Source organism: Papaver somniferum, chromosome 5, assembly GCF_003573695.1.
Source record: "Papaver somniferum cultivar HN1 chromosome 5, ASM357369v1, whole genome shotgun sequence".
NCBI lineage: Eukaryota > Viridiplantae > Streptophyta > Magnoliopsida > Ranunculales > Papaveraceae > Papaver > Papaver somniferum.
The window spans coordinates 138,697,802-138,724,476 of NC_039362.1; the positions used below are offsets into that span (position 1 = coordinate 138,697,802).

The 26,675-nt window shown below is 38.8% G+C and overlaps 1 protein-coding gene across 1 annotated transcript; it reads right to left on the reverse strand.

Annotated features, from left to right (window-relative positions):
* Nucleotides 1-10,613: 10,613 nt before the first annotated feature.
* LOC113282891 (cyclin-dependent kinase F-3-like) lies at nucleotides 10,614-20,025 on the reverse strand. The gene is made up of 18 exons (XM_026531991.1): nucleotides 19,804-20,025; nucleotides 18,543-18,937; nucleotides 18,366-18,444; nucleotides 17,819-17,887; nucleotides 17,552-17,641; nucleotides 15,899-16,037; nucleotides 15,698-15,800; nucleotides 15,510-15,562; nucleotides 14,264-14,330; nucleotides 13,728-13,836; nucleotides 13,548-13,613; nucleotides 13,351-13,419; nucleotides 13,212-13,260; nucleotides 12,958-13,059; nucleotides 12,038-12,078; nucleotides 11,900-11,945; nucleotides 11,648-11,732; nucleotides 10,614-11,306 (listed from the first exon to the last, which is right to left on the reverse strand). Exons 2-18 carry the CDS (start codon nucleotides 18,548-18,550, stop codon nucleotides 11,171-11,173), a joined length of 1,311 nt encoding a protein of 436 aa, XP_026387776.1. The 5' UTR covers nucleotides 18,551-18,937; nucleotides 19,804-20,025; the 3' UTR covers nucleotides 10,614-11,170.
* Between the last annotated feature and the right edge of the window lie 6,650 nt (nucleotides 20,026-26,675).

Below are 26,675 nucleotides of genomic sequence, written 5' to 3' on the forward strand. Positions count from 1 at the left end.
TCTGAGAGGAATTGAAGTGTGCATGTACAGACTCAGCAAAGGGGTCTCAGAGATAAATAAAGAGGTCGACCACCTTCGTCATATGGACTCGATGAAGCAGGTAGAATTAGATGCCTGTCAATTTACTCTCACCAACCTTCAACTAGACTATAAGAAATTATCCGCGGAATATGATCATCTTGATGAAGCGCGAGATGCGGTTGTTAATGAGTATGAAGAGGCTTCGGCTTGTGTCGAAGGTATAATCCCATTTCATCGAGTGTGACCTTGTTTTTTTCTACGCTAACTCCGTGGTGTTGTCTTTTTCAGAGCTCGAGGGACGCCTTCGCGTCACAAATGAAAAACTTGAAAAGGCTCAATCTTCCTTAGCGCAGCAGGAAGAACAGACCAATCACTTCAAGAATTTAGCAGCAACCCGCGAGGAGGCCGTTGGTGCTGCTTCTAGAGAAGTGAATCGGCTATCTTCGTTATTATCCCAAGCCCAACAGCGGACAACAGTTATTAAACACAAGGCTCGTTGTCAATTGGCTGAGGAGACGAACAAGATGCTGGAGAGGATAGAACTTGGCCTAAGGAATGAACATGGTCTCGTGAAGAACTATCCTCGTCGTCCCGTTCCTTCTGCCTTGCCCAGCTCCTCGGGCCCCTCTTCTGGTGGGAGCGTCCCATCAAGTCTTCGGAATAATCCTGCCGATGGGGCCGCCATTAGGTAGAGATCGCAGCGTTTGTAGGTCCGCGGCATCATTATATTTTTGTAATCATGTAACAAGGATATTTTTTGCTGATGATCCTGTAAAAGGAATATTTTTTGATTGTGTATCCTTGACTTTGGCCTTTCACTTCTTGTAATCACCCTTTATGAAATGAATCCTCTTCTTGATATACCTACAATGTTGTTTTTTTTATTTTAAGTATTTGTGAAAAACAAAACAAAAGTTTTTAAGTGTTTTTGAGTGCGATACTGAAGGAAGGTACCTTCGTGATCGTCTTGAGACCTGTCACCCCGCTGGCGAATCCTGGGCCAGAGGATTCCCAGACGGTGGGGGCCGGGGCAACGTTCTAGGATATGGGATTAAAATATTTACACACCCATTCCGTCGACCCGTTGCCTTAAGATTGGTTGGGTATCTCTTTCTGCTGGGTGCCTTCCCCCTGGTCCTACACTTATGGACACTGATGGGGGAGCCCTGAGAGATTGTAGATTAACTACTTTCCCCAATATTGTAGGTAGATTCCACTGACTTGATAATTTGAAAGCTTGTTTGATTGATAAGTTGAGGTCTGCAATTCCTCTTCCAGAGATAGAAACATGTGGAGCGGTCAGGCTCCCTTCTTCTTCTGGTACACTCCAAGCAGATTCAAATCTGCGTTGCTTCTATGGGAAGTATGGTTTGAGCCATTTAGCATTCCAAGGATGCCGGAGGACCTCGCCTTTTAGATTACGAAGGTAGTAGGAACCGTTACCCGCAATGTCGTGGATCATAAAAGGTCCTCCCCATGTAGGTGCTAACTTTCCCCATTTCTTTTCTTGCTGATACCGTGGGATTGTTCTCAACACATACTGTCCCTCTACAAAATTCCGTAGCTTTACCTTTTTGTTGTACTCCCTTGCTAGTCTTCGTTGATAATTTTCCATCTTTTGCAATGCTACTTCCCTTCTTCCTTCCAAGTCGTCCAACCTTTCTAACATCATATCTGTTGTGAGGTTTTTCTCCCAAGCTTCGGTCTTCGTGGTTGGCATGAGGATTTCCGTAGGTATGACTGCTTCAGCTCCATAAGTTAGAAGAAACGGGGATTCCCCGGTAGCGGATCTTCGTGTTGTCCTGTATGCCCATAAGACATTGTGCAGTTGTTCGCACCATCTTCCCTTATGCTCGTCTAATTGTTTTTTGAGTATAAGGGCGAGGGTCTTGTTGGTAGCTTCCGCTTGTCCGTTGCTTTGAGGGTATATGGGGGTGGACTTGTTCTTTCTTATTTTGAAAGTGTCGAAGAGCATGTCTATTTTTTCCCTGTAATTGCTTGCCGTTATCAGATACAATTTCAGCAGGTATACCAAATCTGCAAATGATGTTCTGGAATATGAAAGTGAACACATCCGCGTCTCTGATCCTGGCCAAGGCCTTAGCCTCCACCCATTTACTGAAGTAGTCCGTGGCTACTATCAAAAATCGTCTCTTCCCTGATCCTTCGATGAAAGGCCCGACGATGTCTACGCCCCATTTTGCAAATGGCCACGGGCTATCGACAGAGTTTAACATTGTTGCCGGCGCGTGGATTTTTCGCGAAGCGCTGACATTCTTCACATCGTCGGGACATCCTCGCGGCATCTTGTATCATTGTCGGCCAGTAATATCCTTGCGTTTTTGCTTTGTCAGCTAGTGATCTCATGCCGCTATGATTCCCCGCGTCACCATAATGGATATCATTTAGAATTCGATGCCCCTCTTTCCGGGACAAGCAGCGTAGTAATGGTCCAAGGAAGGATTTCTATACAGGACCCCTCCCGAAGATCATATCTTCCCACTTTGGAGAGTATCTTCCTAGCTTGTTTCCGATCCGCAGGTAAGCTTCCTTTTTCGAGAAAGGCATGTATTGTCACCCTCCAGTCATTCGTTGCTGAAGTCTTCGTCTTGATTTGCTCTTGACAGGATGTCCTCTTCATCAAAGTCATTATGGATGTCTTCTCCTACCTGGTCTTCGATATTTTCTTCCATCACATCTTGATTGGTAGCGAAGGAGAATTGAGATGCAATCGAAGGCTCGTATACCCTTGCTATTTTAATACCTTCGGCATTTTTATCCCTCAGCATGGATGATATATATGCTAGGGCATCCGCGTGCCTGAGGTCCCTTCTGCATAAGTGCCGGAACTTAATGTTCGGGATTTGTGATGCCAATGTTTGGACCAAGGCCATGTAAGCTGAAAGGGTGTCATCGTACACATTATACTCGAGCCCTATTTGCCGTATGACAAGCTGCGAATCACTTGTCAGCCTTACATCGGTTACCCCCATCTCTATTATTATACGTAGGGCATGTACGACAGCTTCGTATTCAACAATGTTGTTGGTATGCTCTTTGAATTCCAATCTAAGTGCCTGTATAATCCTTTCTCCAGTTGGGGTGATAATGACAATACCTATTCCTGCTCCTTCCTTATTTTTAGATCCGTCGACAAAGACTTCCCATTGTCTATGACTCGCAGGTTCGAGGATATCCATTGGATCCTTGATTTCTTCCTCGGCTTCTGGTATTCCCTTAATCTCTTCGTCGTTGTCAAGGGGGAGGTCTGCTAAGAAATCTGCCAGCACTTGGGACTTCTGAGAATGTTGAATTTCATGAATGATGTTGAATTGGTCCAGATGGGTGTTCCATTTGGCTATTCGGCCCACTTTTCCCGTGCTTTTGAGGACTGCTTCCAATGGTGCTTTGCATGGTACCCTGACGAGGTGAGTTAGGAAGTAGGTTCTCAGTTTTTGGGTAGCCCATACCAGTGCGAGGATGAGTTGTTCAATCTTAGTATAATTTCTTTCCGCGGAATTGAGTGTCTTGCTGACGTAATAGATAGGCTGTTCTACCTTTGTATTGGTTTTGACTAATACCGCGCTGACTGCGTCCTCCGTTGCTGCTATGTACAGTGCCAAAACTTCATCAGGGTCTGGCTTCTGCAGGATCGGGATTGAAGCTAGATGTTCTTTGATTTTTTGGAATGCTTCCTCGCATTCGGCGGTCCATTCGAACCTGCTCCCTTTTTTAAGAATATTGAAGAAATGTTTGCATTTGTCCGAAGACCGTGCAATAAATCTGCCCAACGCTGCGGACCCATTGAGCTTCTGCACTTCCTTCAGATTCTTTGGGGACGGCATCTCTACTATGGCTTGAATCTTGCTGGGTCTACCTCGATGCCCCTTTTCGTCACCAGATACCCGAGGAACTTCCCCGAGGTGACACCGAAAGTACATTTCTCCGGATTCACTTTCATGTGATGCTGTCTCATTGCTTCGAAGATATTCCTCAGGTCCTGGTGGTGATTTTTACGCAGCTTGCTTTTGACGAGCATGTCGTCCACGTAGACTTCTAGGGTTCCTCCAATCCATGGCTTGAAGATAGCATCGACCATCCTTTGGTATGTTGCCCCTGCGTTTCGGAGCCCGAAAGGCATTCTGGTATAGCAATAAAGGCCATGTGGGGTATAGAACGCTGTGTGTGGCTGATCTTCTTCTGCCAGGGCTACTTGGTTGTAACCAGAATGTCCGTCCATGAATGACAGTCTTCGTATCCTTCAACTGCTTCAACCAGTTGATCTATGCTCGGCAGGGGATAGCTGTCCTTTGGACATGCCTTGTTGAGATTAGTAAAGTCGATGCATATTCTAACCCCTCCATTTTTCTTAGGAACAATGACCATGTTGGAGATCCAGGTAGGGTACTTGACTTCCTTGATAAATCCTGCGTCTAGTAGCTTCCGAAGTTCTGTTTCTACGCCTCATGATTCTGGAGCCACTTTTCGTATTTTCTGCCTGAACGGGGGCGTGCCCGGTTTGATGCGTAGTTCATGTTGGATTACTTTTGGGTCAATCCCCGGCATATCTCCTAACTTCCAGGCGAACACATCCGCATATTCCTTAAGTAATTTGGTTAAGGAATGTTCCTTCCTTCGTCCATGATGGTCCCAATTTTGACCATCTTCGGGTCTTCTTCCGTTCCTATGTTGATTTCCTTTACGGGTTCTACTGGTGTGAACACAGGCTTCGGGTTTCCGAGGACTGGGGCGCTCTTTAATTGCTATTTAGCGTGTTTCTGCTCTTCGCTGGTTGTTGAGGTACTTGTTTCCGAGCCTTGGACATTACCATCTTTCGTCAAGCCTTTTCCTGTAGTTTCCTTAAGGAATAGGTCTACGGCTCTTTCGGTTTCTTGATTTCTTACTCTTCGGATTTTTCGCTGCTTCTTGCTCATTGTTGATATGATCCTGAGTGGCCTGGCACTCTCGCGTAGCGATTCGATCTCCCTTGATCTCCATTATTCCCTCAGGTGTTGGAAATCTGAGGTATTGGTGGTATGTTGCCGCAACTCCTTTGAGCTTGTGTACCCATTTCGTCCAATAATGGCGTTGTAGGGGGAAGGGGTGTCCACCACACTGAATCGGGTATCCAGTTTCATGGGCCCTGCGTTAACCTGTAACACGATGTCTCCCAAGGGCTTCGTGGCTGCTCCATTGAATCCGTAGATGGTGTGATAAGAGGTCAAACTGTTCATCATGGAGCTTCATCCGTTTGAATGCATCATAGAATAGGACATTTACAGAGCTTCCCCCGTCTATGAGGATCTTTTTGAGGTTACATCCAGCTACTGGTAATGTTAGGACCAAGGGATCGTTATGGTCTTCCATATCTTCTTCGATATCCTCGGCATCGAAGATGATAGGAGATTCCATCCATTTTCGTGTTCGTCCACCGCTATCCCATCGACCTTATATAACTCGCAGCGGTCTTCGAATTGCTTCCGTAACCTTTTTCCAATCTGCTGTGAGTGAGGGTCCTGTGGCTTCGGAACACGAGATGGTGTTGATTGTTCGGTTTCTTCCGGAAGTTGGACTGGTTTGGTTCGTTTGGATCTGTCCTCGGTAACTCCTTTCGTATGTAATGTTTGAGCTCTCCCGCATCAATTAATTTTTGGATCATTATTTTAAGGTTCTTGCATTTTTCGGTCTGGTGTCCGTTGAAACAGTGATACTCACAGTAATCTTTAGACTTCTCGGATCTCGGGGGCTGCTTTCCCTTAGACCATGGCCACTCTAAGTTTTCCCTCCCTTTGATCTCTCGTAGGATACGAGCTATGCGTTGAGTTTCGTGTAAACTTGATCTTCGAATTTTCGGTCGCCTGTTCTTCGTTCATCCCTCCGTTCCTTCCTATCTTCGTGAGGTCTCTCATCTGAGCAACCCCTTTTGGCCCCATTGGTTTGTTCCGCTGAATTGGTGCGGTGAGACCTCTGCGGATATGCCCTCGGGTTTTCCCGTTGAATTTCTTCAAGTCGAGCGTGCTTTCGATAATTATTCGGAGATCTCCTTCTGTCTTGGGCACGCTCCCGTGAATTTCAACAAATAGGGGACTCATTCGGTCTAAGCCCCATTTGTAGCAGTTGATGCTTACCACTGGGTCCACGCTCCCTATGGCTTGGCAGATCTTATGCCATCTGTTTGTGTACTCCCTCGTGGTTTCCTTGTAGCCAATGCTAGTGAAAAGAGCTTATCCATCCCGGTGTTTACAGTCTTGTTGTACATGTATGTTCTTAAGAATTTCTCTGCGAGTTGGTCGTATGAGTGGATGGAGTTTGGTGGCATTATCAAACCATGATAACGCCGATCCCTTCAAGCTTGACGGGAAGTATCTACAGAGTACGGCGTCGTTCTGACCCCATCTAGCTAAGACACGGTTGTAGTACCGAACATGTGCAGCAGGGTCGCTGGATCCATCATAGCATTCGAACGTCGGGACAGGGCATTTCAGTGGAATAGGGGTGTTGGCCAAGCGATGCGTTAAGGGCGTGGAGTTAGCTTCTCTCATGACCTCTTCTAACCTTCCCCCACCTTGTTTATTTTTTAATTGCCTGATCTCTGCCATCATCTCATCTCGTAGTTCCTCCATTGCGCGTTGGTGCTCTAAATTCTTCAGCTCATTACCGTCTGACTCTCCATCGTCATAATCCGGGTCGGATACGCTACGTCTCCTTGTCGCGTCTTCATTAGCCGCTAGGACGACTCTACAGTCTTGGTTTGGCTCTGGTGCTTTGGAGCTTGCTTCATCAAGTTGTTGGCTGGTCTTCGTGCTTAGAGCAATCCGCTCCTTTAAATCTTGATTTTCTCTGGCCAACAGAGCTACAGCTTCTGCGTAAACCTGCTGGTTCTTCCTCAGTTCCTCAAGCTCAGCCATTAGTCGGTGTGATTGGTTGGACCCCTGATTGGGAGTCCCAGCGCGTGCCGCTACAGCCGTGGTGCCGCCCTCCTCCATGGTCTGTACTAAAGGTGGCAGGGGTTCAGCTTCGGTTGCTGGTGTTTCCAAATTGGAGCGAGCGCCCCTCTGAGGTTCCAGAGCCGCCGGTATGGTTTGATTCTGATTATTTGTTAGCGGCATTCCAAAGGTTAGATGGTGCGCGGGTTGGAATGTTCTGGATTCGTCCACCCTTTCTCTTGGCTGATTAAGTTGACTCATGGCGAAGGTATTGCTAGCCTCTGTAGCCTTCGGGACTACCGCAGCCTCCCCGTACTTTATCGTTGCTGCTCTGAGAGCCGCCGCTGCAACTGAATTAGCGTTCATGGGTGAAGTGATTTCTGCAGTATTGCCTTCGATTGGTCATTTTAGCTTTATCTCCTTTCTGCTTGCTTCTGGTGATGATCTGGGTTGTCCTGGGTGTTTCTTTTGACAAAGCTTTGGATTTTCCTGCTTCCTGCGTCTTTTCCATCACGTGCCCTTTTGTTGATAATGAAATCTCGCGTAAACTTTCCTTCTTTACTCACAACACGTTCTCTCTGCATAAGTTATTTCAAACAACAGAAACGGGAATATCCGCGTGAAGCAGGTTAGTTGGCGAAATACAATTTTCAAGAGGGAATTAATACCCGCAGGTTATAAAATACGGGTTAGAGTTTTATTAAAGGAGATCCTTAGCATAAAAACTACGAAAATTGTAAATCCGACGGATTAGAACAATAACCCGCTTAGAACAATAACTCTTATCGAAGATCAAATCAAAGGTGGGTTTTTGAACAAAGGTGGGTTTTTGAACAAAATATAGTTAACGAATGATCTATACGGTCCGAGCTGATACAATTAGAGCAATCATATGCCAATTTAAAATGAAATCACAGGACAAGATAAATCTTTTACCGGGACGAAGTCCCTGTTTCTAGCGCCAAATTGTGAGCACACAAACCACGAGGGGGTCCGAACGCTCACAATCAATCATTATCATCTAAAGAAATTATGATGATGGTACCCGGGTGTTGATTCATCGGCTCAAAACCTTCGGGTTTATCATGGCCTCATCCAACATCTCCATGCGTGGCGTTTGTGCATGGGGTATAAGTATTAAGGAAAACAAAACATACAAGTAAACATGCACGGAGCTAAATGAATGTAAAGTGCTGAAATGTAAATAAGACCAAGGTTTACGTGGTTCAGCACTAAGGCCTACATCCACGGGGTTTGTTGTTTTACTATGCTCTTCACGGTTACACGAATAGTTGAATGACTTTTGGGGTTTACATGTTTCTCTCCTCTAAGGGATTAACTTACCTTTACTATTTCTCTCTCTCTCTCTCCTTCCCTTATCCAATCTTTTTCGATCCCCCTCCCTCTTAGTGGAGATTGGGTATTTATAAGGTTAGAACGTGGGCCCCATCTCTGAAGACCGTTGGAACCTTATCTTCTTGTGTCCCTGCGTCCATCACGCGGAGGTCTGCGTTTGCCCCTTGATCCCGCAGAGGCATCCTCGCTCGTTCCACAGGTTGGTCGACACGTACACTGCTCAGAGTGTTTAATGCGGGTAGTTGAGGGGTCTGCTCGTGTCAGACAAGTGTCTTCTGCCCCTGTCAGTCCGTGTCAGCTAACTTTCTCTCCACCGTTGATCTTAGCTCCTCTTTTGGGGATGAGATAAAGTAACTCCTCGGGGTTTATTAGGTGTTTCGTGATGCATCATGTTTTGATGTTTTGGCCTGCATGCTTTCCACGTACCTTTTTATATACACGTGTCTGATAGTGAGATATATGTGTACACAGATACTGATAGGCAGTTTGTTAGTTTTAAACCACAAGCACATAAATTCTATCTCAAAGATCTACTGGTTGAGTGCTCATGATAGTTCCTCTTATCATAAATTCATGGTTGTAGTTAAAGTCACTGTTGAAAATTAGGGAGGAAAGAATCTTGCACCAAAAATCAAACAAGCTGCAGGCAAGAGAGCACCACAAGAGGGAGAGTCATCAGTCAAGTGGGGAGAAAAACTGCCCACAAAGATCTCAACAGTATCAATATTTGAGGTTCGCCTCTTTGTCTAGAAAAAGAGGGGAGAAAAACACCATTAAAGATTTCAATCCAGTTCATGTTTTGTGTATTAAAATGATTTGTGTAAAAGAACCCGATTTCAAATAGCGTTTGTCCCCCAAAGGGATTACACTAATGCCTCAAGGGCAAAAAAATTCTAGCATTCTAGTTGATTGGCTGAAAAACAAAGTTCTCATGATTTAAGTATCACACATATTTTGTACGTAGAAAATAAAAAACATTGAGAAGAAAAGCATGGCCATTTCGCCTACTTCACTCTGGGAGTGATTAAGAGCAGACACTTGGAGACCCGCAACATTATAAAAATATCAGTTCGGTTGTGGATGAATACGTAAACACGGATCGCAATCTTTCTCCACCATCCCACTAAGAGAAAAATGACAAATTCCATGGCGGCCGTTTTGGCCTTTACCAACCAAATTGTGTTTGCCTTGTTAGATGCAAATGGACTCAAGTCGGTACATGGTGTTACAACTTCAAACGTAAACACGCTGAGAAGCTTCAAAAATTGAAAGTGCTCATCACTCGTGGAGTCCACCGATCCAACTCGCAATTACAACAAAGCGAACGGACATTAGGGCAGCTCAGGTCACAAGGATTGAAAAAGAACACTGTAAATGTATATACCGCTTGGACCGCTTCTATCTGTGTACCCACGTACGCCACTGTTTAAAGATTCATGGCGTACAAGTAAGTTTTAGTAGAATATGGACACAATCAGTCAATGACAAGATTGTTCAGCAAAAACATACATATATTTCCAACCAGTTAAAGATTCATTTGCCGCTGCAAGTTGAGTCCTGACGGCCAAAACCCAAGGGCTGGATAGGAAGGACGTCAGAGGTAGTTTTATTTTCATTGATAGAGATGTATTACCGAAAATAGACTAGCCTTCTAACGTCACTTAAAAATTAAGACTAACCATAGAAGCGAACTCAATTACAAGGCAGACAGAAATCTAGACAACTACTACAGATAGACTACAAATTTTTTTTTTTTTTTTTCTTTTTTTTTTTGTAGTTTTAAGCAGAAGCACACAAATTCTATCTAAAGATCCAGTTGGCTGCTTATGCTGATCGCTCTTATCATGATTCATGGTTACAGCTAAAGTCAAATAATTGGGGAAGAAAGCACCACAAGAGGGAGTCATACTCAAGGGAGAGAAAACTGCTCAAAAGATCCCAATAACAAAAAGCACAGAAAGAAAAATTAACGAGGGAGGGGAGGATAGGGTCCATAGAAAGGAGGGGCTAAAATGTAGTTCGGATCCAAACAATACAGTCCAGACCAAGAAGGATCTGAAGTAAAAGCATAGAAAGCATGCACGACGCTATCCAAGGATCCCAATCAGGATTGTCATCCATGCTTAATTTTCAACTAATCTGGGTTATGGTACTATTTTGGTGTCCAAATAGTTGAATAGTAAAAGCATGGTAAGAAACATGATGTTATTGCAGAAAATTTATCCTCTGTATTATAGAAACCAGCTGCAGATGTGGACATCCACACTTTTGAACAGACACTTACCAACACCTATTTAATTGCTGGATCAATCAAGAAAATCACTATAAATCAAAAGGCGATACCCTTTAACAAAACCGACCGGATACAGAACAAGAGGAAGAATTACACCCCTCAAAAATCAATCAAACAAAACAAAACTGGACTGCACATATTAAGGTTTTCAATTAGGTACAGATATACAGACTCCCAGTAAACATCATTGTATATTTGACTCCCAAGTCCAAAGGTGCCTATCTAGCTCACAGTAAATGACTTCCTTTACATCCTAATTGGTAATTACTACTTGCCAGAAAAAGAAGAAAGAAAAGGACAACAGTTTTATTCAAAATAATCTGACAGAGATGAGCAATGTAGTATTGCAGCAATACATATACCCAAGAGGCTCAATATTAGTTTTGAACTCTTCTACTGGGAAAAATATGAATTTCCTTGAGAAGATACCAGCAGGGAATAGAGGTATAACAAAAAGGCAGGACCATGATCACTAAACAGCGATTCACAGGTAATCTCAATACTTAGACTGCTCTTTTTGTAAGTATATAGTAGATTTGTTGTAATGTATAATAACTATACAAGGATCAGCAAATTACTGAAAGAAACGAGCTTCGCACGGCGAGGAGAAAGCCATCAGTTGTCTGTCAAGCATGTTACTATGTTGCAGAAATGATATGTCGAATCCACCTCCAGATTGAGGAAACCCAATTGCGGGATATGAAACTTGACTGCAAGAGTGAAAGAATGAGCACACAAAGTTGGCCAAAGTACAATATATCAAGAAATGTACATTTGATACGTACATGCATAGTACTTAGCTAAGGGCCATAAACGTACATGTTCTTAGTTGTTCATGTACATCTCACCAGACAGTTGGTATAGGTGTTTCTGGCAGGTCAACTGGGTCTTAACAATTTTACGCCAAGAATGGATTTTAAGGTTCATAAATACTGAGAAAAGGGTACTTGACAAGTGCTCTTGATTTAACTTTGAAGCTGAAAGACGAAATGATACTGAAGAAGAAACAAACACAGATAAGGAAAAGCAGGGAGTTTTTGGTAATTCATACCTGTTCACCATATATGAAGAAGGGAAAGAAGAGCCAAGTGACAAATCATTTCTATTTTCATTGGAAGAATGCAGAGGCCACCACCCTGAAAAAGAAATTTGAGTCGCTTGAACATACTGCCTCTAAATTCAATTATTCTCATGACATCAAGTTTGGCATCTCAGAATATATCCATACTTCTTATGAAAGAGCAACCTAATCTAAATTTTACCTTAGTCGTTAATGTATCAGGGATAAAGCATGTAATCTTACCTGACTGGTCTGAGGGATTATGAAAACCAGAGGAGAACAATAGATTCTGCATTGAAAAAATGACAATTCAGAATGTGGTACTTTTTCAACTAACTACCACAAAACCAGATATGTTTTCTGCACTTATCCACAACATACCTCTTCTCTTGCATCTAGGGATGAGACCTGATGGACCATATCTGCAGATGGAGCAAAGTAATGTGAGTGATACCATCCTTAAGTTAGACATGGTTAAAGATCCAAATTGATCGCAGAATTCTGCTAACAGCCCAGTAAAAATGTAAGTATAACAAAAGGGCAGCTTGAAGTTTTAAGAAAACAAGGGTGTCAGTTTAGAAATGCGCGTGTTCCAACAACCAGCACAAAAGATACCACAATGTCTGCATCTGATAAACTAGAAGAAGTTGCCGAGGCTCGATTATTCGTACACAAAAAAGGGATTGGAAACTCAACAAAAAGGTCCACATCAGCAATCTTGGATTTCGAACTGTGACTGCAGTCTGCAGCTTTAGTAGAAGAAGTATTTATATGATGAAGTACGTATGCGTGTGTGCTAATATGGCTTTTGACATTTGAGTAACCCCAATCACAGTTAGGAGAAAGGTGCTTTGTTAATTACGTATATTTCTGAGTGGTTGTTATAATGAAGGTTAGTTACTGTATCATTGAGATAATTTGGATGATATGCAAAGTTATTTTATGGTGTTTTAGAGGATTTTCGCATATAGATGATGTGCGTAGGTCGAGCCAATTTTTGTTTTTCCCGTGGGTATGTGTAGGTAGAGATTGCCTCCATTACAGAAAATGTGTTATAGGCTTTAGTTCAGAGAAAAAAAAATCATTTTCACCTCTTTGTGCCTTCAGTATTGGAAAGTGAAAACTGATCATCTGACTAACTAAGTAGAGCAGGCTGACGGTTCACGGACAATCAAGGTTTGTTTGCTCGTAACTTACACCAGAAACCCCAGAGGATTTATTTGCTCGTAACTTACACCAGAAAAACCCCAGAGGATTCCTGGCAGCACAACTAAGAAATAACCAATACGGAAATATTTTACCTAAGTTTGAAACACTAGGCTTTACTGCCAATGTCAAGCCAAGAAAGCAGTCATCTGGTTCAGTACCAAAGTCCCATAGACTCAACTCAAGCTTTGGTCCTCCTGAAGCGATGAAAACAAAAGAAAGGAACATTTTTATGAAAAATAATTACCAAAATATTGAAAATAAGAAGAAAAAGAAATGAAAATATGAGATATGTCTGATGTAAACTGAACCATAAGCAGTATTTGAATTAATGTACTAAGAAACTAACTTGTGTGCCTGGGAGGATCCAATAGCGGACGAGGAACCAAAACTCCAACCTATTCAAATGTAAAAAAGTCAGTAAAGCGACTAATATTAATTAAAAATGGAAAAGAAAAGATATGAAACAAAATGGAGAAATACATTACATTGAAAAAGGGATGTTGTAGTGCCTGTTCCGCAGTAGGTCTCTTAAGAGAGTCCCAAGAGCACAATTGCTACAATAAAATACTATAATATCAAAGCACACACCACACAAGTTCATTTTCTACAATAACTATTCAAATTAGAATATAAGTTTTGTAGCTTTGCACTTATATAGCACAATACTACAATCATCACCTACCCTGATTAAATCTAATGCTTCAGAGCTAGCATTTGGAATAATAATTGAGAGATTAGCAGGAGCAATCTACACAAGAGGGTAAATGGCAATCGATCAGAAACTAATGAGTAATGCCCTAAACATTATGGATCCAGAAGAGAACAAAGAAAAAGGGGAAAAGATAAACAGAATGGAAAGCACCTCGGGAAAGCTAATATTATTCAACCGTGAAAGGTTCATTCCTTCACGCAACATACCCCAGTCAGGAGTACCGAAAACACTGCATATCTTGTAAATTTGATCTGTTTCACTGTTCAAAAGAAGCTAGTCATCAGGATTGGAAATACAACTGTTCCTAAGTGCTTGACCAAGTCCGGAAGAGAGTATAGTCATAATTTCTTAACAAGGAGAATGGTGAATTTTCCAAATCTAAGTCTAGAGATAAAAGCAAAAAATTGTTTTGATCTTCCAGTAGGCCACTTTATTCTTAACGACTAAGTGTAAATTTATGAATTTCACTGACAATGGATGACATGGTGGTGACCATATTTCTTGACTAGCAAAGTAATGCTCTTAAAATCCTTTCTAACTATGGCCATCCAAAGAAAGATGCCACTGCAAAGAAAGCTGCGCAAATGTTCACTATCATGCATGTATATAGAAATATTCAATTATTCAATGACACTTTGACACTATCCTGTTAGGGAATGGACTTGTTTTAAGATGCTCAAATTTACCTTTCCCCTGGGAAAATGGGGTTCATTGTGAAAAGCTCAGCCAAAATTGCGCCAATCGCCCACATATCTGAAGAAATTTGACCAAGTAATTCATTTATAAGGCAAAAATAAATTAATCAATTAACAACTGCTGACTTTGAACAATGAATACTCGTACAAATGGTTAGAGCCTGGAGTTTAGCTAATACCATGTAGAACTAGACTATTAATACTCATCATCTCCGAACTGTTATCAAGTACTCAACGCTTTACCCTTCTCTCACAAATTAGACATTTTATAAGTATCATGTCTATGCAACCTTGACTTTGGATGATTACAAAGTTAAAAACGACGGATCACAAATCACATGGTGATTTCTAATGAGCACAGAAAAACGGAAAATCAAATACATCGGCGAGGGAACAATGAAAGGCTCAAATAGACTTAAAACCAAGTTATTAGAGAAAGAGGCCAAGGTGTATGTGTTGCTTAACTTTCAGACCGAATAGATGGGTGGGATATATGGAGGGGAATGATAGCATATTGTTTTGTCCTTGGCAGAAAAGGAAAAGAAAACATATGGATGTCCCTTCTCCCTTCTTTAAAGAAACTGTCTGAAGTGAACTGAAAATGTGCAAAACTTTACTAGCAACAATGGGACCATCTCTCTGAAGGACAAACAACGAAGTGAAATCAGTTCGACGAGAATGCACTTTTTCTGTTTGGGCTGGACGAGAAACTACAATCATTGTTTTTCTCATGAAAATTTAGCTTAGAGAGTATATATTGTTTTCCTTGAAGATAATGACTCACCTGTGTCCTAGAGGATATATATATTTTGTGGAGGTTGAACTTTCAACCAAAACAAAAAAGACGGTTCCCTTAAAGCCAAACAAAAGTGAATGCACCCTTGTACCTTGTCTCCATGTGGAAAATGACGGCTCCTATTTTTCTGTTTGGGTTTAAGGACACATCTTTTCAGTTTTAGTTTCAATGACAGGTATACTGCTTCTAGGACACAGGTATACATGAATTATACAATGATCAATACTCTTAAGCCTTTGAAGTCTATGTTGCTAATCTGTCCTTCAACCCACGGGAAGAAAGTGCACGTCCTTCAAGCACATTTTAGTAATTGTCCTTCAACCATTTCCTTCTATTAGAATGACTTCCAGATGTAAGAACAATGAAAGGTAACATTTGAGTCTAACAGAACAATTTCAGAAAAAAATACCTAATTAACAGGTAAGTAAAATATATCATTACCAATTGCAGGAGTGTATGATGAAGACTGCAACAAGACTTCCGGTGCTCGGTACCTTGACAAAAAATGCAGACAATTATAACACAATGCTGGAAAACTACACATTACATATAGATACTGTGACTTGTTTGAATATAGAATTGACGGCCGAAGAAGAACTACTACAATGATGCAAAAGATAGAGGGTCACCAGCGTGTTGACACATAGTCAGTATAAGGAGGCCCTGATGTTACTTCTCTAGACAATCCAAAGTCAGCAATTTTTATGATGTCATTTGTCACCAGCAAATTCTCTAGAAGGCACAACGATTTTTTTCATTAATAATGTTGTTTACAGCAAGCAAAAGCCAAACAAAGGAAAGATAGTACAGAGATAGCAGCATGTTAATACCAGGTTTGAGATCCCGATGAAAATATCCATTTTTATGCATATGGGAGAGTCCTTGCAACACCTGAGACATAAGATTACGAATCTCTGCCTCAGAGAAAGGACTTTGACGTGCTCTTGTTATCTGGTATAAATTATATTCCTGCGACATATTCAAAATGAAGCAAAAAACAAACGTTTGTCAAAGATCGCTAAAAAATAGAATTATATTGATGTATCATTAGGAACGCAACGGACAATATCATGCTTTAAAACCATAAAAAATACTGTGATGCAAATCAATAGGTGATCGTCTCAAGTATAATATTTAAAAATTTAGCCACTTGAAATAAGGCTCAAATACCACGCCTTGTAGTCTAATTCTGAGCCTCTCAAGTCCCAAAATATACATAATGAATGTACATAACAGTGGCCTTGGTAATACAGCCAAGACTCATGTTTGAATCTGATTAGCCACAATTATGGATTAATTTGATGTCAGGTCTGCATGAGTTTGACAATAGTTTAGAAGAGGCTATAAGCCTCTAACTATTGAGCACCTTTGCCTCAAACTATTGAGCACCTTAACCAAATCCAATTTGGAACCACTGCAAATTACATCAATGACTGTAACTTGAACACCCACGATTTGAGAAAACGTAACTTTTGAAAAACAAATTGGTGTTGGTCTTTGTCAGTATGGGCATGTGGAAACCATTCATGATTTGACATGTAACATTCAAGTAATACTATCTCAAAACATGCTTTCCATAGATTTGTTCGAAGGAATCAAAATGTAGAAAATTGGGCAAATATTGAACCATTGCAAACATTGTTTGATATATTTTACTTAATGGTAAATGCATATGACACGTGTCAAATCATAATTGGACCCACCTGCCGGTCCTGCCCACATTGGACGACTATCCATATCGGTGATACAAATAACAGTTTTTGCAATTTAGAAATGTTAATGAGGTTCAGAGATAGCTTCAAACTACTTCAGACTTGTATTTATCAATTGTAGAGTGGGCTAGGTCCCACATGCTGCCCGATACCATTGACAACTACTTTTATGTTATCTGTCCCACTAATTTCATCAATCACATAGTGAAACGTCACAACAGACACAGGGCAAGGAGACATGGCCTCTTGCAGACGCCCCCCTTGCTAAAAAAGCATGACAACACAGGGACTAAAGTGGCCTTGGCAAAGCTAAAGGTTTTATATCCTTTGAGGTAGGGCATATAGGCCTCCGTTACCACTAAAAGATACCTTGTTAAAGTGTCACATAAATTTGTTTTCCGGAATAGTAGGCCTCCATTACCACTAAAAGATAGCTTGTTAAAGTGTCACATAAATCTGTTTTCCGGAATAGTAGGCCTCCTTACCACTAAAAGATAGCTTGTTAAAGTGTCACATAAATCTGTTTTCCGGAAACGGGAAACCCGATGACACTCATATTTCCGGAACCAACGGGGCATACTGCCATTTCAATGTATGAGTAGCATAAACTATTGGAATACAAGCAACCCATCATGATAAGTAGGAATTATGCTCCAGTCACAAACATAAAAATAAATTTAGTAGTAGAATCATATATAGCATAAATATAGGACTGTAAGTGCGCTACGTTATTGTTAAGGACTTATATTAGTAGAGAACTCCAATGCTCACCATGTACTCAAAGATGAAGAAAAGCTCATTGTTTTCTTGAACAATCTCCTTCAGCTTGACAATATTAGGGTGATTTAACTTACGCAGGGACTGCAAAATAGAATTCAGATCCAGGCTTAGAACTTAGAAGTCAAGCTCAAAAATCAATTAGCATGTTAACAATGATCTTCTGCACTATATTAATGAGAAACAACAAGGTGATATCAATCATTTTCAAGATAACAAAAAACAAAAGGTGATGCATATAAAACAAGACCTTGAACATACCTTTACTTCACGTAGATTCATACATTCCTCCCAAAAGTAAAATTTTCTCTTCATTTTCTTGATCGCAACCTATCATTATTGACGAACAAAATTTTCTGGTTATTACAGATCACAAAACCAGTTTTCTAATTCTAAAGGTACAAATGAGACCGCAGGAAAAGAGGAACGAATGCAAGGGCAACACATTGCAATATCCTTTAAATTGAGGTATTTGTCTAGGGAACTAGACAACAGGAAAAAGTATCATATTCCAACTCCAAATCCAAGACAATCCAAGACTGCTTTTTATTCGTATGAAGTGAGCACTAACAACACATCCAAATTTGAAAAAAAAAACACAGAAAAGTGAATTCAACTGAGAAGTACAAAACCAATTTCTTCTATTTCATTAATCCAGAGGAGAGATGATCAATACATTCTTATTTCTACTCTGTTTAACCCTGTGAGGCCTAATGTTCACGGATTACAGTCCTACATCAAACTCATCGGAGAAAAGAACTTCCTAAACCATAAAGCGAGTTCTTAAAGCAGGAAATGCTTCACTTACAATCTCATTTGTTTCAAAGTTTAGTGCTTTATATACACTTCCACATGTTCCATCACCAAGCTCTTGCAAAATTTTATATCTGAAACCATGCGCAACAAAACAACAATCACTACAGAGAGTTTAAGTGGAACATGATGGTAATAAAATAATATGAGAAATTCAATAAAAATAACTCACCTCTCCATTATTCTAACAATTGTACTCGTCACAAGATTGTGTTTGTATCAATGAACTTCTAACAACCTCCAGATGGGAGCCTTTATACTGGCAATGTAACGCCTATCACTTGCTTGTACGCAGAGTATACTGTAAATATGAAGAATAAAGTGGGAAGTCCACGTTTCATAGTAAGAGTGATTAAGCGTCACAGAGACGCTGCTCGACATGCTTCAGCAGCCTCTATAAGCTGCAACCAACTAATATCATCTACAACGAGTTATTGGAATCTGCAATAGCTCTAGAAGAGCTCCTATAAGCAAGATGTTCAGCTTAGTCCGAAGAAAATCCCAAACATAACAGGTGCCTTCTCGACTCATCTTGGGTCCCAGCTATCAAAAGCTGGGTTTACTGACCTGTAAGTATAATAAATACATAAAGGAGAGTGAGTGAAAGTTTTAACTTACTTAAACTACCAAATCAGAATTTAGAACTACAGAAAAATCACCCACTCGGAGCGAATAAAATAAAAGGTCACGAACAAAATAACTTTATGGATTTTCTTGTAGCATAGAGAACATTAAAAGTTAAAAACACTGCATACTGAGTTAAATTTACAAAAACATCGTGTATAAATACGAAAGCAACCCAAAATAGGAATCTAAAACACTAAATAAGAAGAAACATCCGTTCAATTTCGAAACACAGTCAATAGTTCCAAATAGTAACTCTAATTTCGATATAATTCGCTTATGCAGTGGTTTATCCTCTTAACCATCAACTTCTTAGAATCATACAAACCAAGAAAACATGTTTTACCAGTAAGTACCCCCATCATATGCTTAATATCATATTTCTTCGTGAAGAAACCAAGTCATGAATCAGATTCTAGAATACTGCTAGAAATCAAAAGATAATATCCTCTACAAATTAGCCCTAAATATAAAACAAAAAAATCACAATAATCAAAACATTCTTTTCAACAACAAGAATCGAAGTACTTAATAATTTAAAAATTATCCATACAATCTTTATACAGTATCATCATATAAACAGTGATCAAAATTCTACGAAAAAATAAACAACAATAATAATAATTTTACAGATTTAACCCTCAAGAAACATATCAACAATTTAAGCTGCTGCATTAGAGCAGTAATGCTACAAACTTAACTAAAACATAATAATAACAGCTATAATTGAACCCTGAAAAACTAAGCTGAATCAATTAAAAAAACAGAAAAAAATCAAAAGAATTGGGGATGAACAGAAGGGAACTCACAAATCGATTGGATAAAACATGATCAGATCAATTTTTCAATGAAATTGGTAGCTGTGATTGAGAATGCTGAATGAATAGTAAAAAGATTTCTGATTGAAATTTGTTGAACGAATTAGTTTGATCAACAAGAATGATGATGAATGAGATTTTCGTTGTAGACAATGAGAGCGGATTTTTGGAGGAGAGAGACCGAAGAAAAAAAATTGATTTAATAAATAAAAAATTAGTATTAAATTACATAAGAACGAACGTTGAGGTGGTGTACAAGGGAAGGCGAGGTGTGGTGGTCCCTTTACGAGAAAATGTGTTATAGGTATGCCCTCCTAATGTACTTTAACTACAGAAACTGCCCTTTTGTTCAGGAACCATCATCACGGACTATTTTGTCTCATTGTCTATTCCATTCTTATCTGATTATTCTCGTCTGGACAAGGTTGGGCCGCTCGGGCCTATCAGCTAATATGGGCGACCTTGCCACAGCTGGGACTAAATTTGGGATAAAATGTGGCACAATCTGAACGGTGGAAAAGGATTGAATCTATTATCGGGATTGGTGACGGGTGAAGAGAGAAACGATCAAAGATCTGGATTGATTGTCCCAGATTTGGCCCTTATTAGTTATCCAAATTTTAGTATTTTTCAATACGGCGCCATCTCGCTAGGTATCTATAGTGGGTACATTTGGTCAAGATCGGGTAGGGATTCCCAGTTTTTGGTATTCAGACGTGATGATAAATCTCGGTCTAACTCATTGCGATTTAACAGAATTTTGGAGTAATTCGATCTACCTAAATCAGCATACTCTTACTTATAGTGTTGCTAATGAAAATTCTACATAATTAACTATACATACAATATATAAAAAGTTTTTTCGCGTGTTTTCTTTACGGACTACTCTAAGAGCAAGGGCTATGAGATTAAGTGTTTTAACATTCTATCTCATTCGAAAATTTAACATTTGGGAACATACACGAACAAGTACCGACTTCTCAAAAATTTAAGTCTTAAGCACACTATTAAAACAGTGATGCTTTTCAGCGTTTTCGTTAAAATTCGTATCTTATGAATTCAATTTTTAGTTATAGTGTTGCTAAATGAAAATTCTAGATAATTAACTATGTGTATATTGATATAAAAAGTTTCTTTTGCGTGTTTTCTTTACGGATTACTAAGAACAAGGGCTATAAGATTGAGTATTTTAACACTCTATCTTATTCAAAACCAATAAGTGTCTGACTGAATAAGGGTATATCCCACTATAAGATAAGGTTGAGTACATACTTAGTGACTTAAGATTAGACGCATAGAAATAATTTTCGACTTGAGAAAGTGAATCTCAGCTGCTCAAGTGTGTTTTGTTATATAATTTATTTTTTTTACTAGGCGACAAAACAATTCGATAACAAAATCCCGTGGAACTCATTCTTTGTTAGAGTACTGCTCCGCTGAACCCACCAAGCATTGGTATGACAAGTTTGGTCATCGAATTTTATCTCCGAAACTCGAAACTCGAAACTGCTTAATTAGATTACTAGAGTCAACTTCGTTAGGTTTGATTGAGAATATTAGAAATGATGAGACAAACTCGTGTTACACTGAAGAATCTGAAGATGTATCGACTTCGACGTACACCCCATCCTTATGTTCTAAGTTAGTAACTTGACTTTTTTCCATTTCTATTTACGTTACTTTTACGTCGTTTATATTGAAAACATAACATACGAAATTATATTTATATAATATATCTCTAGTATCGGTGACATGATCATTACATTATGATCAAAGTGTCAAGGAAGTATATACTAATTATTTCATACAACTTTGATATATTGGATTACGAAGTATAACGTTTATCTCTTGAACTTCGTAATTACGACATAACACTATTTGGTAATTCGTTACTAGTTTAGTGTGTTGAACTTTGGATTGGTTCCATGCCTAGCAAACTATGTTTAGTTACATGATTTTAAGGAAGTAGAATTGCGAAACTTGTTTTGTAATTGAAAGGAACCAAAGGATCTATTTTAAGATTGTTCCCTTAAACAAGGACATATACTAGGATTGGTCCCAGGGATCTATTGCAGGATTGATCTCTAATAGGTTAACCAGTCATAAAACATAATTCTGATTTGTGTATTACTTTAGGGTTTACTTAGATATCATAATATGTTTTGGTTAACACGAAAAGTTCATTAATGCGACATATTTGGAACACGTACTAAACTCGTTTACTTAATATTCGAGTATTTTCCTTATACTCAAGGTGATATCCCAAACTGAAATATTTTATAATATTTATATTCTTTAATTTCCCAGTAATTAAAGCATATCTTTAGATAATATATTAGTAAAGTATACTTGTGCGCTAGATAATATTGGATTGACATCCATGAGAGATTTCAATATATTAGTTGGACAATAGTTGGAATTTAGTTAAAAATCGAATTTGGTATTTATCGCATATCTTTCGATATTTTCGGTTTTGGAAATTTCTTGGTGCCCTAACTACCCTGATCATTATGAATATTGAAGTTTGTTCTTCTTACAAACTTCTCTCATAACACAAGAACTTCGTGTTTAGTGTAAGGAAAGCCTACTTAGTATTCTCGTAATACTCTCTCGAAGAGGAAAGTCATCTAATTAGGTGAAATCTCTTATGTGCGCTTCATTTATTAAAGAATTCTTTGTGATCAAAAATATTTTAGCAGTATCATTGGTGGGAAATTAAATCATATTGTTATTTTAGTTTTCGATTATTGATTTGGTCGACTAATAGTAAAGTTGAATCTTGACTGCACCTGGTTTGTTTATTCTGTGATCTTTTTCTTCTGATATATGGTCACTCGAACTAGATCAAGATTTAACGGTTTCAAATTTGATTTTTATTAATTGAAGATCTGAAGATAAGACATGTGAATATCCATTGTTAACATACTTTGTTCTGTGCGTGATCGATCACAAGGGAATCAAGTTGTTTGTGCAGGTACATTGAATACTGAAGATTTGAAGACTATAAAATTTTCTTATTGATATTTTAATCTTGTGATTATACTTCGTGCACACTTTATTGGGATCCGACAAGTTTGTTTATCTTTGACAGACTTTGACAACTTGTTGTATAGATCGACGATCTATCATTTGGTTCTCTTCAGAATCCGAATCTGATGAGTTGTGAACTAAGGTTTGATTATTTCGATAATCTTAATCTTGGTTGATCTAAACCGATATAAAAGGAGTTTATATTGATTAAACGGAAAAACCTTTGTAACTCAACAATATATTTGATTAACTTGGTTGATCTAGAAGATTAATCGGTTACCGAAATGGATTAGTCTTTTAATGTTTCGGAATACAATCCAAATGAGTTGATTGCTAGAAGTATTCGCTGCAAGTATAACAACTTAAGATATTGTGAGAACGCGGGGGCAATGAGCTAACATAGTGGACTCAGTCTGAAGATTAACGTGCATAGACCAGATTGGTAGTAAGCGCAGGGACAGTGAAGGAACTGAATGACTTGGAGTTAGTTTACTTGGTCTCAACTATACGAAGTTCATAGTAGTCTTTGTATAACGGCTCAATGCGGAGAGTATTCAAAACTGGACTAAGTCCCAGGGGTTTTATTATGCATTTGCGGTTTCCTCATTAACAAAATCTTGTGTGTCGTGTGATTTACTTAACTTCCATAGTATATTGATCTGTATTTATTATTAAAGTAAATACACTAGTACGTTAATAAACACTTGGTTTGATCCCATAGTTGGTTCAGTTTCGGGCTTTGACTATATACCAAGTAGACATCTTTGTTGCTATCTTCTTGACAGTCTCTGCCTATATTAGATCACGCAAGATGTGTCTTTAATAGGTTAATATCGAAAAGATTGTGGTGTACTTGGTATCCTCTTCACTTGAATTGGTATTAGAGAAAGCAAAAAAGATAAGATATAACAATCTGTGTTTGGTGCGATCCAACCTATAAGACAATGAATCTAAATATGGTTATGGAAGAACCTAAGAATGATTATGTTAGCGTATAAAAAAGTTTTGGTATACGTCCACATTATACGCGAATATGAGCTAGTCTGTTTTATATCCAGATACAACAGTTTTTAACAATATAAGTTCATTAAATGAACACACTCAATGGAACGTTAATATAAATAAGTTAATAAGAAAACAAACACCTCCGATGCACGATTCGGATTCGGAAGATAGTGATAAAATGACATTTTCATTGATTATACTGAAAATCACAATCTAAGAGATGAAATAAAAAATCTCCTAGTCAAGGATAATATTAAAGCCCCATTGATAAAGACCATGTCTCATGGGAAAGCATTGCTTCAAGAAGATCTTGAATATCATGAACAAAATGATATGATGATGACTACTTGTATATCTGAGAATGAAAATCGAGAAAAACATTTAAAACTCTTCTTAAATCCGAATCTAGGTTATGTAATATATACTCATATGAAAATCACAAATCTTAAAGAAAAGTTAGCTAAGTCAAATGCTTGAAGAAAAGTTAGCGAAGTCTAATGCTAAAAGAAAAGTCAAGCTAATTTACATCTTAGATACATAAAAATTCTTAAATTTATCATTATTACTGCACTACATACACGTATTTTGCTTTATAATAAATACTTCCTCCATATAATATAAATAATACCTTCTTCCACAATGAATGACCTATTCATTTTCAATTTTGTCCTACTAATAAATGACATATCATTAAACAAAGGGATATTTCTAAAACCAACCTTTTCATTGATTATTGTTAGTATAATAAATATATATAATTTGATAACAATGTTTATATTTGTTATGCAGGTGTTTTAAAATGATTTTCATTGGCATAAAGTTTATGAACATCCTTGGTATAGTTTGAGATATAAATCATTTCTAAATTTTACTAATTATTATCTATAAGGGTATAATTGTGAAAAATACTCCTCTCTCTCCTCCTTGCCTTAAGAATTGTGCAAACTTGAACTAGGTCACCTATTACGGGACGGAGGGAGTACTAGATAGACAATACTTAGAGTATCACTTTTCCTGAAACAAAGGTAATGTAAGGGCAATTCATATAGGAATTCCATAATAAAATTATGTCGTAGCCATGTGGATAGGAAAAGTAGATTTTCCACTACTGTAAAACGAAGTTGCGGCCGATAATGAGACGCGCTGCAGAAAATGGACTGCACGAATGAAGATATGCCGCTGGCGGTTTTACCTCGGTCGGGTTAGCCAAGGCCGCCAACGGCTACTTTTCCAACGGTCACCGAGACGACTATTTTCCACCCCTAATATATACTATTCAATTTTATCCTCCAAAATCACGATATTCTTTCATTCACTTTTAATTTTCAACCATGAATCCTGATTTTGGTTCTTCTGAAGAAGATATGAAAATGCATGAAACCTTGTATGAAGAAAAGCAAGAAATGCATATAGAAATTTTGCGTCAAATGGATAAAGACACAATTGAGGATAAAAGGTGGCGAAGTTTTATGTTTCATTTACATTCAGGGATGTTACCAAAGATTGGAAATTGATTGATCCTTGGATATTGTTCCTTGGTACCATCCAAGTTTATATCTCTTGTATTTAATCAAGACTCGCATATTTGCTTGAGTAAGAATTAAATCAAGAGATAGAGATATAAAACTCTTTGATATACTTTTCTATTGATTGAGTCTAACTGTCTAGTTGATTCTCATAAAAGTACATTAGAGTTTGTCCATACAGATTGCTAATCGAACTATTGGGTGAGGTTGTTAGACCCCCGCTTTTTTAATTGGTATCAGAGCAGGCAAACACGTTCAAGACCTCAAAAGTCTCTGTTTGTAGCGATCTGACTCTATGGACAGAGGTGTTATCTCTATTAACGTACCACCAGTCTTCGATGGCTCTAATTACTTATGGTGGAAAATTGTTATGCGAGCTTTTCTTCAACCGCGTGATTTTAAATCATGGGTATATGTTGTTAATTGCTATGATGCTCCCGTTCTTGCAGTAGGTAATGTTAATGTTCCAAAAAATATTGGCGAATACGATGTTGTTGAGATACTTGTTGCAAAGCAAAACTCCGACGGTTTGAATGCCATCATACATGCCACTACCCCAAATCTTCAGCACCATGTGTCAAACTGCACTAGGTCTAAAGATGCGTGGGATATCTTAGAAAACGTATTCGAAGGGAATACCAGTGAAAAGGAAGTTAGGCTTCAAAACCTTAATTCTGATTGGGAAAACCTTCGTATGGCAGATGAAGATTCATTTGATGAGTTTAATCATAAAGTGTCTGAAATTGTTAATGCATATTTTGCATTGGGTAAGACTATTCCTGAAAAGGACATTGTGATGAAAATTCTCAGATCGCTGCCATCTAAATACGACTCTAAGAAGCATGCCATCGTTGAGGGAAATAACCTTGATACACTTTCCGGAAACACTCTGATAGGAAAGTTAAAAATTCCTGACACAAGAAGAACGTTCGCGTTCAATGCTGTAACCAAAACAGGTGTATCCTCTCACTTGTCTTGGGCTGATGAATGTGATAATTCATATTAATCATAAAGATCAAGGATTTGATAAAGAGGAAAAATAGATGTGATGAATATCCATCTTCAGTTAATGCTTCTGATGATTCAATAAAAGACAAAACTACTCTGGATGTCTCAGATGAGTCTACTACTAAGTCTTTCTCCTCTTCAACTTCTGATTCAGAACTTAAATATGACACAGAGTTTCTTGAACTCTTGAATAAAGAGATTCTTCAAGAAAACCTTCACTTGAAGGCCTCCTTGAAGAGAGTTGAATCATCACTCCAGGCGAAAAACATTGAGATAGTGCATCTTAATGACAAG